At 41.0% G+C, this 12863-nt stretch overlaps 2 protein-coding genes across 2 annotated transcripts in view; one reads left to right on the forward strand and one right to left on the reverse strand.

The window, feature by feature from the left end:
• Window positions 1-437: 437 nt before the first annotated feature.
• Window positions 438-12695, reverse strand: fzd6 (frizzled class receptor 6). Its single transcript, XM_030749640.1, has 9 exons — window positions 12570-12695; window positions 11722-11869; window positions 10124-10507; window positions 5093-5286; window positions 4435-5011; window positions 3889-4308; window positions 2739-2887; window positions 2217-2615; window positions 438-2014 (listed from the first exon to the last, which is right to left on the reverse strand). Exons 3-9 carry the CDS (start codon window positions 10307-10309, stop codon window positions 1849-1851), a joined length of 2091 nt encoding a protein of 696 aa, XP_030605500.1. The 5' UTR covers window positions 10310-10507; window positions 11722-11869; window positions 12570-12695; the 3' UTR covers window positions 438-1848.
• Window positions 12304-12863, forward strand: part of klhl32 (kelch-like family member 32) — a 31353-nt gene continuing 30793 nt past the window's right edge. The window contains exon 1 of the mRNA XM_030749642.1: window positions 12304-12387. The gene's annotated coding sequence lies outside the window, so the exon portion shown is untranslated. The remainder of the gene's footprint in view (window positions 12388-12863) is intronic.

Here is a 12863-nt window from a genome sequence, read left to right on the forward strand (position 1 = left end):
CTGTGAGATTCAGACTGAACCCACGCCAGACCTTACTAGCTTTAGTTAGGGGTAGTAACGGACTCACACACAATCACATTCACTTAGATTTTTTTTTTTATTGAATATTTTATCAAAGTGGAACAACAGTGGTAGAAAATTTGATTTAAAAGCTTTTAAAAAACAGTAAAAAAACAATAATGGTTTACAAAAACGTATAGCGCACTGAGAAGAATGTACTAGAGCTACATACATGATAAGAAAGGCCCTCCCCCACATGCCAGAATAGAAATATAAAATAGAAACATACAAGATTCCCTTTTAATTAGTGTTACTGGAACTGCCCTTTGACTCCCAAATAAAAGAATGTAAATGAACTGAGGGGTAAATCAGTCCTTACACAGCAAACAGACAGCACAGCAAGCTACAGCTTCTAATGGATCACAGATGCTGTTCTGGAGGTACTTGATGTAGAGATGCTCTATGTGATATATGATCAATATTTATGTATTTATTTTTATAAATACCCCCCCCCCCCCCAACAAATCTGCTCTTTCTATTTATTTATGACAACTTAGTAATTAGTGGTTCCTGCTTCTAATGACAAAAAGTGCAAAAAATATTTTGTTTCCTCGATTTGATACAAAGTGTCTAATATTTCACTACCACACCTGTAGGGGTATCATGATATCTGTATAACCCTGATAGCAGAAATATCAATATTCTTTTTTAATGCTTTTTGTACAGTAATAATACAGACTCTCCCATTCATGCACTTGTGTTTTCAGTTTAAACGCACACTTTCTTATCTGAACTTCTGCCTTTGTCTCAAAAAAACTTGTGCATTAGATTTTCAATCATTTGATCCAATGACCAATTAAGTGAAAAAAATTTAACTTGAAAGTTGCTCTTTAATTAATATCCCAAAAGAAAACACAGTAATCAAAAGTAAAACTGAACCTGACTGGTAGCATCAATACTACCAGTCAGATACATTTTTCTGACCACAATAATAATGAAGTGAAACTCTGATATCACGACAGCCCCACAGACATTTAATCTGTAGAGTTTTTTTGAGCTACATTCTTTTAGAAGTCTACAAAGCTGTACTTCACCAAAATTCACAGCTGTGAAGACACTTCAGCACAACACGCACTTTTCCAACAGAAACATGTAAGAAATTACCAGAAAATTAAAAAAATATACGCACTTTTTAAGAAAAGTTTTCAAAATAAAAATCACAAGTTCTCTAAAAATCAACTATAACAAGTTTAAGAGTATGCCTCAAAGGAGTGGCACATAGTGTGTTTTACAGGATGAGGTTTTAGGAACAGCAGGACATTTAAAGACACTTTACCACAGGAAGACTTTCCTAGGATTGAATGTTTGGCAATATTTTGACCTTAGTAATTAAAATCTCAGTGTAGCGACTAGTCCAGTGAAAGACTTAATATCTAAGATATAAAAAGAGAATATTTACAAAAATATTGCAATTCTTTACTAGCATGCATATATGCCATTGAACTAACAAGCTCTAAAACGGTAGACCTAATGCACGTAGCTGTGCTGCTGCAACATTAAGGCCAAACACTGAGTAAAGCTGGAAGACAAAGTCATCACTTAAACAAAATCATCAAACACACCTAAACGTGGGCTAATCCACAGAACCTGGTCCAACATACCACATTTGAAATACAAGTTTTGTTCCATTTCTGCTGGAAAGACCATTCATTTACTCCAGTGTAATCAATACTGTCCCACAATGGGAACAGCAACCAGCATTGAGCATGACTCTCGGCTGACTGGTGTTAAGGATGGATGGATGGAGGTATGGATGGATGAGCAGAGAAATTTGGGAGGTCAGATATTTCAGCAGTTGCTGTCCTTTGGGTCCTTGCTCTCCTCAGGCACCTGGAGCACCATCTGGTGGCTGGAGTCTTGGAGGCTGCTGGTGTGTGGTAGGTTTAAAGCTAAAAGCTGCTGCTTTTCACAGGGAACTTGCCTGATCTCTGACAGCTCACTTCTTGGAGTCACCCTAAACCACACAGGACACATCACAGATAGATAGGAGTACATTTGTGATTCAAGCATATGACATTTTAAATTAAGACTAACAGCAGAGAAGGGTAAGGCAACCATGTAAAATACATACTGCAGGAAATAAATTTAAGGTACTCTACGTATAAAATAAAATTTTTAACTATTCAAAAATGCTATCTCACACCTGTCCCACTTACCTCCCATCTGCAACTCTATGCAAGCTCTCTGAGCGACTGCTGACTTTACTGGAGCCCCCCCCTTTGCTGCGTCTCTCTCCCATCTCCCTCTCCCTCTCCCTCTCCCCTCTCCTAGAGCTTCGGGTGGAGGCGCCTCGGTCCAGGTGCTCCTTGGCTGAGGTCTCAGACAGTGAACCTTGCATGTGGGGCTCATGGTTGGCCAGAACAGAGGTGCCTTGATTGCTGGTAGTGGAAGCAGTGGTGTGTGCGACACCAGTACTTGTTCCCATGGACTTGGAGATGACCTTGAGTTTGTGGGAGCTGGGTTTGTAGTGCTTCTTCTTGTGCTGGACACGGTTGTTGTGCTTGAGGAAAAACTCGCAGGACTCCTGGAGCACCCGGCGGCTCTCACTGATGGGACTGTGGGGCACAAGACATGAGACTGAGAACGTAATAGATGAGCTATAATGCTGTATTTTCACTTCATCAGTGACTGCATGAAAGATATTCCACGTGTTTGCCGTGGTCGGAGATGTGTCTTACTCTCTGTTGCGGGTCCTGTTGAAAAAGTAGGCCCACTCAGAGCAGGTCTTCTTGCTACTGACCCAGAACACCGCAGATATTCCGACCACCAGTGTCATCAAGTACTTTACCAGAAACAGGGAGAGGTCAGGACGTTCGTGCTCTGTAGTCTAAAAACACAATGGTAACAAGATCCTTGTGATTTAGAGCAAGTGTGCAAATTAAAAAATCTAATTTCTGACTTAAGACAGAATTTCACATGTAAGCATCAGGTACTGCTTTCAACAAAGGACTAAGCTAGTTTCTGTGTACTGCAGCGCTCAAAAGCTCAAGTATTATAATGGCCACATGTCATACAGATATGAATTGATGCATATAATTCCGCTACTACTAAAGCACTTATAAGCAAATTGTACCGTACATCACACCACTGAAAACAAACACTACACACTATGTGAACTTATGTTGGGATTAAGAACTGGGCGCTGAAATATTTCTAAAGTCTTGTGTTTTAATGCTTGTAGAACTTTTGCATTTCTTTATCTTGGACATAGTCCAGATAGATGAATCAATATTGTCAAACATACACATGCCCTGGAATGGATTTCTATACAGCGCCAAAAAGAATTGTGAGAAAAAAGGTGGGAGAGATGGTGTGGTTATTTGGCCCTTGAGACAAACTGACGATATTTTGGTGAAAAGTGTGTTTTCTGTAGTTACATATATAGATTTTTTTTTACCTTCTCCTTTAAAATCCATAATCTTGGATTGACTTGTGCTTCGTGCCATGACCTCTTGTTCTTCCTGTCATTTTTTTGTTATAATGTAGAATTTATTTATTATTATTTTTTTTTACTTTAAAAAAGTTTTTAAAACTCTCATGTATTAGGCACTGCAGTTTTGGGGTACTGTAGCTTCTACATTGTCACAGTCTTGATTTTGGTCTTGTAAGTAACAGTGCTGCAGAAAACTGAAATCCCCGTGCTCTAAAGGATATTACAGAATATTCTCATCACTGTCATTTTTGCATAGATGAGCTATTTGGATTCTTTAGAGCCCCGATCAGTTTTATCAATGTGCCCTTTGATTTTGTCCTGTTGTGAGACAACAGTTTAAAAAGCTTGTTCTAAATTGTCAAACTGTCTTTACTGAATGAATAAGCCACCGCTACCTTGTATAAGCAGGGGATGCTGTACTCCTGACAGCGGTCGTTGATCCAGGTATTCTCCCAGCTGCTGCGGTGACTCTGTTCGTAGGTGTAGCAGGCTAACAGGGTGACCAGTGGGACCAGGTAGAGGCAGCTGAACACACCGATGCGGATCATGAATTTCTTCAGCTTCTCTTGGTTGCGCTCGTCGTGCTGGATGACCTGTCGGACGTGGTTCAGAGAAACGATACCCGCCAGGATGAGGAAAAGGCCGACTATCACGCCCACACACAGCGGAGCAAGGACAAAGTAGCGCAGCGCATCCAGGTCGTAGAGACCCACAAAACAAACACCACTGATGTTGTCTCCTTCAACTTTGTTCAGAGCCAGCAGCATGACAGTGAGTGCCCCGGGGATCCCCCAGGCAGCAGAGTGGAACCACACCTTAGACAGAGAAAAATGCTGTCAACTAAATGTAACACTGACCGAACTGTAACTGCGAATATCTCTTTGCTGTGCCTGCTTCCTATTTGCTACTGACAAACAAACCTAAATACTTAAGAGCCTTACCGCTTTCTTCTCAATGGCCTCACAGCTCCACTTGGGGCCAGCTGCCAGGAACCAGGTGATGGTGAGTATAACCCACCAGACGATACCGGCGATGGAGAAGAAGTAGAGGAGCATAAAAAGCAAAGTGCAGCCTTTGCTCTGAGAGCCCAGCACTACTGTGTCAACACCGGAAGGATGAGCCGCTTTGATACAGGCTGCATTGTTCCCCAACAGGAAGCCGATAAAGTATATGAGCGAGACAAAGCTGTAGCAGACAGCATAGAAGATTATGGGGCGCTCTGGGTAGCGGAAGCGTTTGACGTCAATAAGGAACGTGAGGAAGGTAAAGAGTGTTGCGCCCAGGCAGATGATGGAGCACACGCCGATGAAGCTCTTTGCAAATTCTATGTCGTGGGGTTTGAAGTACATGTTGGAACAAGGTGGAGCGCAGTCCTGGGCGCCCAGGAACGATGAGCCATGACCTGGCTTGGTCTTTAGCTGCAGTGGGCACCAGAAGCCAAGCTCTCTCTTAGCTGATGAGGAGATCGCTGGGGTGGTTGAAGGGACTCCAGAACCATCTGCTCTACAAGGGTCCAATCTAGAGCATAAATAACAATACCAGAATAAGTGACAGAACATGAATTGTGGGTAATATGCTTGTGGAGTGACATTTTCTTACTTTTCACACATTTCAGGAGACCAGGGGACACCAAAGGTGTGGATATTCTTCTCACAGTCAGCCTGAACAGCCTTGCACTGCTCCCTGCATGGGTGGATCACTTTGTTCGCCTCAGTGCATGCTGGGATAAAGACTTGGCACAGGAATTGGTGGACATCTGGAGAGCACTTCAGTTTTATCAGGGGCATGAATGGCTAAAATTGAACAGATTAGACACACTGTATTAAAAATCAGTTTACCACTATCAGAGCAGTATTGCAGTCTGTGCTTGTGTTAAGTTTAGATGCAAGTTTCAAAACCGGAGCACTTTGGATATACTGATAAATCTGAGGGGCTGATAGACCCATTCGTGACCTGAATGCTCACATGCGTGTGCTTGAGTTGGTTATATAGCATTCCCTAAAGAAATCTTTGAAGCAGCTAACATCTAAATGCAATTTTCCAGCTATAACTTTTCTTTGAAGAGCTTCCAAGATATTTTCATGATGTTACAGGTATGCACTGTCTGCCTACATCGACATATCCAGTATTTCCACAGAATGTGCTGCTCCTTCTGATCTTCCTCTGCAGCAGTAGGTGTAGGATGCAGCCTGCACACTTTGTGGATTTTAAACATTTTTTTTTCAGGAAAATAGACAAAAACACCTGTGAAGATGCAACTGGAAAAAGAGGTGACAAAATAATAGCTCGACTTGTGTGAGTTGTAAGTGCACTCTGTGTGACTGAATATTGCAATATAAAGAGTGCTAAGATTACAAATTATCAGGGCAGCAAAACGGGCGAAAAAATTTATACCACATGAGCTACACGACACTGTGGTAACACACAAACTGTCCATTCACCGGCTGGGAACCATATTCCTCTGTTTCAACACGCTGGTCAAGAGCTTGAGGACTGAAAAGGGGGATGGGGGGGTATCGGTGGCAGGAAATGAGTGTGCAGATGTTTGGAAACACACAGCAACAGGCCAAGAAGGCAGTAATGCACAGAGCTGTTCACAGGGAGGTTGCTGAGGAGGCACATTATGTATGGAGGCCAGCCTTGTTATGTTTGCATCAACGCACTCAGAGTAATGTGTATGTTCAAAAAATATTTCAGACAATAAACCAGCTGCTATTCTCCCTGTATTAACCAGTCAATAATGACAAACATACAGAGTACTCCAGACTCTTGACTTCATCACTGGACAGCCTGCAGTCCAAACTGCCAGTATTTGTACACAAACTACACACATTCACTTGAACATAGTCCACTACTTTCTCTCTGGCTCTAGGCCCACATCTCTGGGCCCTGGGTTTATTCCCTCTAACAGTAAGTGTCCTTGTTTCTCTCCTGTGGAGGTCCTGGACTCAAGGCTCCTCATGGCTCAACAATCTGACCTTTATTTTCTTTAGAGCAGTTACTGTAAAAACTGCCCTCGTTTAAAAAAAAAAAACCCTTCAAACAGGATCAGCTGCAGAATTTGAGCTGATTTGCTCTTTAGGCCAAAATCCTTTGCAGAGAATTTCTATGCAACATACTTCAAGTGTTAAGTTATTTTTTAAAAAGGAAATCTAAGTTTTGCACAAACTTGTAAGACCCCCGAGTGTCCGTCAATTTGTCTTTCCATTCTCTCTGTACTCTCACAATTCAAACTTTTCTGTTTCCAAAGCTGGCATACACTGGTGGAAGGGTGGGAAAAGGTTAGCCCTCCTCTGGAAAATCCTACCGATAGGCTGGCCCGAGCCCAGAATAAAGCAGAAACCTGGCTGATTCCAACGTCAGGCCTTTGTGATAAATCACTGCACACGTTCAAAGAGAGCAATGTTTAGTATTTAACATTGAATGTAGGCCAGAGAGTGTAAGTCTGTCACCTGGGAGACAGGACTGCGGAGGTACGACCGTGTGTGGAGGGGAAAACGAGTGAGTGATTAACAGACAGAGAATACTCCTTGTGGTATGCACAGCAGGCTTTGTGTGCAACTGGGTGTGTCCCTCCCCTTCCTCTAGAAATCAAAGGGCCCTCACAACAAAGTCAGTGAAGTTGCCCGTGGCCAAGGTTGCCATGAAATAAGAAGCTGATACCTTTGCCAGATGCCACACAAAAGACTCGTACAGATCACACACTCAACACCCAATGTGTGTATCCCAAACCCCGGCCCTCAGGAATGCCAGGCCACAGTACCCAACAGCTAGAGAAACAACATTTCTGCTAAAGACAGTCACAAGACAACAAAAGGTCACATTAGCCTAAGTGTCGTAGGCTTCACGGAGCAAAATAGAAACAACACTTACATAAACTTAGACTTTATTCACTGCAGAGGGTGTTGGCTAAAGAGAAAAGACTGTTGGCCTGAACAAAAAAAAACAAAAAACAAAACAAAGAAGACAATTTGAGATTAGAATTCTCTAAATTTTGCTCAGATCAGAGAATTCTAATTTGAGAAGATTTTATCCACATTTTTTCACTAAAGATGAAACCTGATTAATGTATTCTATCTGTGGAAGAAACATTTAAACTTCAGGGTGTAAATCTCTAATTACACCAGCTCAGTGTCACTTGAGAGATACTGTTGCTAAGAGATGCCAACTTATGTTGTGTAATACTGACTCCAGCACATCACAGCCCAGTACAGTCTACAAACCTTTATGTAAGAGGACAGCTTATAGGTGCTTCTGCACATACAGCTACACTCACTAGCTTGTGTTAGATGTTTCCTGATTTATTCATGCCAGCAAATGACTAGACAGCCACTGCACAATAACAGGTCCTGTAACCTCAGCCTTTAAAATGTTACCCCATGATCTGAATCATGACATTTACACAATAAAGGGACAAGAGATGTTTCTGAGACCTATGGAAAAATAATAACGTCACTGTGAAAATGCATGCATTTTGTCTGTCAAGACAGAATTTTACAGCAATGAAAAATCAAAATATATACATGCTTTCTGATTTAATAATCAGCTTATTTTTTTTGGACACAAGCACTCAGAAACCTATTGAATTAAGCAAGTTAATTATGATTATAGCCTGATTTATTACTGGATATTTGTGGCCAATGTTGAAATCAACATTTTAAAGTTCAAAAAGCCTGATAATAGACCAGGATATAGTATTTTTTTTTTACATATCTGCAAATAGTGATGATAATGTTCTAAAATTGGTTAAGGGGTTTCTTACATGAGGATAAATTATGTGAGCTCAGATTCCTATTTTACATGCCTCATTCCAAAGACTCGGGTGTTAGTCAGAACATCACCCACTGATTTGATGAAAAAGTAGTCATGCACAGACAAAAAAAAATAAATAAATCTTCAAACAGCTGCTCCATACTGTCAATCCTAACAACAAATGCTCTCCATAGCCAGCAATACTTGTCTGTGCAGTTGCATGTGTGAGTGCAAAAGAAGAAAGTGACTGAGCTTATCAAAAGATCAACAAGAAACCCACAAATTGCAAAAGTAATGAGCTGAAAAATGTTCATTATCCCAAAAAAAGAAACCTACTTCTCAGCTTAAAGTGCAGAATTAGCTTCACTGATCGGCTCAGAGCCACGGATTTTCTGATAAACTCTGTTCCAGATTTACTGTGGCTTGATGGCTGTTTCACATCCTCCTATTTCTGTGGAATTTTCACCTCTTTAGCAAAGCCAAGTGGGAATCTTATATGGCCCCTGGTATTGATGCCAGAGACTATGGAGGTTTTGGATTTATGTTTATTATTAAGTACTTTCTGTTTTGAGTTCTGGTACTATTGTTGTGTATTATTTTTAGTAGTAGTTGTAATAATTTTCTTCCCTGTGTTTTTCTCCGTCTCATTCTGTGTTTTCGACTTGGTTCCTTTGTGTTTTCCTTTCTTGTGGATCTTAAGTATTTGTGTTCATGTCTGTGTTAGTCTGCTTTGGCTATTTCCTGTTTTGCTTTGAAGGTTTGTTTTCCCCATGTCCTGTGTTAGTGTTGCTTCCTGACTGTGTTCAGCCATGTGTGATTACTTACACCTGTGTCTCGTCCCTCTCCTGTCTGATATTCTCTAATCAGCCCTCAGAATAAAAACAATCTTGTCTTTGTTGTGTTGTCTGCTAAGTTCCTGTGAAATTCCTTACTTTGTTCTGTGGATGCACCTGCTTTGTTCCCTACGTCACTGCCTGCTTTTGTGATTTTTGGACTTTGGTTTTGGACTTAGTCAGCAATTAAAGCTTGTGACAGGTTTTAGTTTTAACTAAGAATGCTCTTCCTTCTTAACTTCTTTTTCTTGTGAAAGGAACCCTGAGAAGAGATTCCTTCTACCACACGAGTTTTCAAAAGCTTCCAATATGACAGCTGTGATTTAAAAGTAAGTGTACAGATTCACAGCTGTCAATAAAAGGCCAAACAGTTTAATCACTAGCTAGTTCTCCTTAAGAATCAGATATGATTTGTGGACAAACTGCGGCTGGTAAATACTGTGTGTCAGTTGATGTCCATTACAAAATGGTAATTATAGTTCAATTGATATGTGCTTGGGCCGACAAGACACCGTCAATTAGAAACCGGAGCCACGAAGGGCACTGATGGCACTAATAATGGCAATTATTCGGACGTGATATTTGTCATTGCTGAATGTGGCTTTCAGTATAATTTTCATTTACAAGCAGAGGAAGTGGTTTTTCTGTCACAGGCCAATATAATTACAATGTTCCATGGAAAGCAAGACTGATGAGAATCTTTGAGGTGGGTCAGCAGCTGCCTGCATAAGTCAATAAACTCTGCATTAGTCTAATACACACTTCCACCAAATTCAGCCTAATTCATTTAAAACTTTTTTTTTTTTGTTGAAAAGTTATTTCTGCTAGAATTTATAATAATGTGGAATTATGTGGGGTTGAATAATTTTTGACATTTAGTCACATAGTTTGGCCTACACAGTCTATAAAACACTGGGCCTTTAAATAAAGAACTGATTATAAAAATTTATATCTAACTAAATGTTGTTGCATGTTCCACGGTTGCACAGTGTGTGGGCATACTGAATTCTACAGATATGTGTTATGCAATGTTACGAGAGCTCACCTCCATGTGACTGTGTGCGATATCCTGGTCATAGTGGCCCATCATGTTGGGGAAGAAGGTCATGTTGTAGGACATTGTCCAGCACCGATGCACTCTGATGGGCTCGCACGTAAACAGGCTGTGGGCACAGCAGTTTCCCACCCACATCAGAGCCAGGCACACCAACAGTGGTCCTGGCATCAGCATTGTGATTCTCTTCTTGTGTGTAAAAGCTTATAGGAGTTTCTTTTTGACTCTGTGTAAGGGTGTCTTGTCTCAGACTGTCATCCACGTATCACTTTTCCTAGGTACATCTCAGTGGTGCTGGTGGGTGCTGCTGCAGGTAAAAGTTGCTCATGGTTGGTCAGTAAGTGCCTCTGGGCCACAGACAGGAATTCCACGTCCCTAAAAAGAAGGTACTTATTGTAAATTGGGTGTATACTTTCAGCTACACAGAGAAGTGCGCACACGCATCCCCAACTTTCAGTAAGATTTCTCTTTGGAAACCCCAACTGAGGAGGTTTATGTCACTGGTTAGTACCACATTTGCTACACAATTTCAGTTTCATTAAAACAGTCTGGCATTCAATGTTCTGACACCTAAAAAATGAAACAAATTTTCATGATTTCAGTGCATCCCTACAAGTCCCCTGTGGTCTTAAGATCTTGAGTTTTGGAAGCTCTGCTTAGCGACTCTTCAGTCAGATGAAATCAAGCAACCAAAATCCAGTCAATCCCCATGCAGCCTTTGAGTGCGTGCTTTTACACAGGGTGGGGAATGCTCAAGATCCAGGTTGATTCAGGAGAATGAGTCTTGGCTTGTTGATGCACATTAAAACTTCACATTAAAGTGTCAGAGTTCCACGTACACACTTGGTTTACGAGCCACTAAGAAACCTGAACGCCTGACAGTGTGATGTACTTTCCCACTGATATTTTGCCTTCCATAAAAGCAGAGTATGGGTATGTTTAGGCTTGCTGCTGCTGACTTTAAAAGAAATCCACATATTATGCATTTATTTGATATAACGTCTGGTTATATTCTGAATATTAACAATTGTGCAAGAATAATTTTTTTAATAAGTTTATATACAAATCTTGTCCTAAAGAGATGCATTGCTTAATTAGGTGCTTTTGTATTTCTAATGATTATCTTATCACTGATGAAAAAGTTTACTTGATATTACCACATTACTTTTTGTATGTACAGCAAACCTGTGCAGTCTTCAAAGTACAGCAAGTTCATAAACAGTAATTTACGCTTAATTAATAAACTTTTGGTTAGCGCATTAGCAATAACAGGAATAGTTAGCACAGTACTTAACACAGTACTTCGACATATTATGCAGACTTGAACGGTGACTATAAACAGAAATAAGTTGCTATTACAGTTCAATTACTTCACATATGTTAGAGGTACGTACGTTTAAATCAATATGAGAGTACACGGCGGGCAGGAAAGCTGTTTGTTTCCCCCTAAATGACACGCCAGCTGTGGGGAGACTGTACAGTCAACATCCCTGCCTCGGTCCCTGCCACGGGACGGGGGCCGAAACAACTTCGCTACAACAAAGCACGAACGACCTGTGGGGATAAAAATGCGAAACACAAAAACTTACCCGCAAATACCCACGAGTTAGTGCCACAGCTGACTTTACGGATAGTTGCTGGAGCTGCTCTGTGAGGAATTTAGTAGCGTGTTTCCTGAGATAAGCTCCGCGACCTTCCCACCAGCTTTTCCCGTCCGGCTCCTCTGAGTTGAAGACGCTTTCAGGTGTAATTGGAAATATAAATATTTTAGTTAAACACTCAGTTTTACAATACTTTGTCCATAAGAAACAGTGACATTTTTGGTTAGATATCTATTGAGACACACTTTGAGCCAAAAATCGACGAGGAAATAATGCATGTTTATAGTAGCCCTTAATATTTTTTGGTATTTTTGAAAAAAAAAAATTATATAAAGGACAAGCTTGGGAGACATCTATAAAAGGGCGGTGTGTTGCGCATGATACACTGACGTTACAGCTCACTAAACTAGCAGTCTTAAAGGCACTTGAACGCCCCAACATGAGTAGACGGTAGCACTTAAACGCAGCATACGTGGATGAAGGATGAAACAATGCAGAGGAGAGCCGACGGCATGGATCTAAAATTTTTACGTTTCTTTCAGGGTTTATTAACAAACACCACCTTGTCTATTATTTTAACAGCAATCATAACTTAACGCCTATATCAACAGAAGGTGCTGTCGGGTTTTCCCCCCTTTAAACGTGAAGCCATCAGTGAGTATGAAAGCTGGTGTAATTTCCCTAAATACCGCCAGATGGAAGTGGGCGATTTATCAATTTAAAAAAATGTGCCGTGGTATTTTGCAAATGACAAAAGGCAGTCGTATATAGGGAAACAGCACCGACCTTTCCTGCAGTTTAGATAAAATACAAATAAAGCTAAAAAATTAACTCACAGATGCGTGTAGGTCATTTTACAGTGTGTTTTTTTTTCCTTCTTCTTCTTCATATTAGTAGAGCACCGTGCCAGAACATCGCATAATTTGCTGGGCAACCCATGGAAATCCTATGAGGACCCCTGGTGTCCCAGTAGTGCCTGTAACGCTGCATGTAGCACACAAAGAGGCATCCCCACAATTTGCCATGCCTCAATTATCCACCTAGAGGCGCTCTCTCTCCCGACTGTGTCCATATTCATGTGACCGCCGTGGGGAGGCGGGGTTATAATGTAACAATTTAGGTCCTACAGT

Source organism: Archocentrus centrarchus, chromosome 16 (genome assembly GCF_007364275.1).
Source record: "Archocentrus centrarchus isolate MPI-CPG fArcCen1 chromosome 16, fArcCen1, whole genome shotgun sequence".
NCBI lineage: Eukaryota > Metazoa > Chordata > Actinopteri > Cichliformes > Cichlidae > Archocentrus > Archocentrus centrarchus.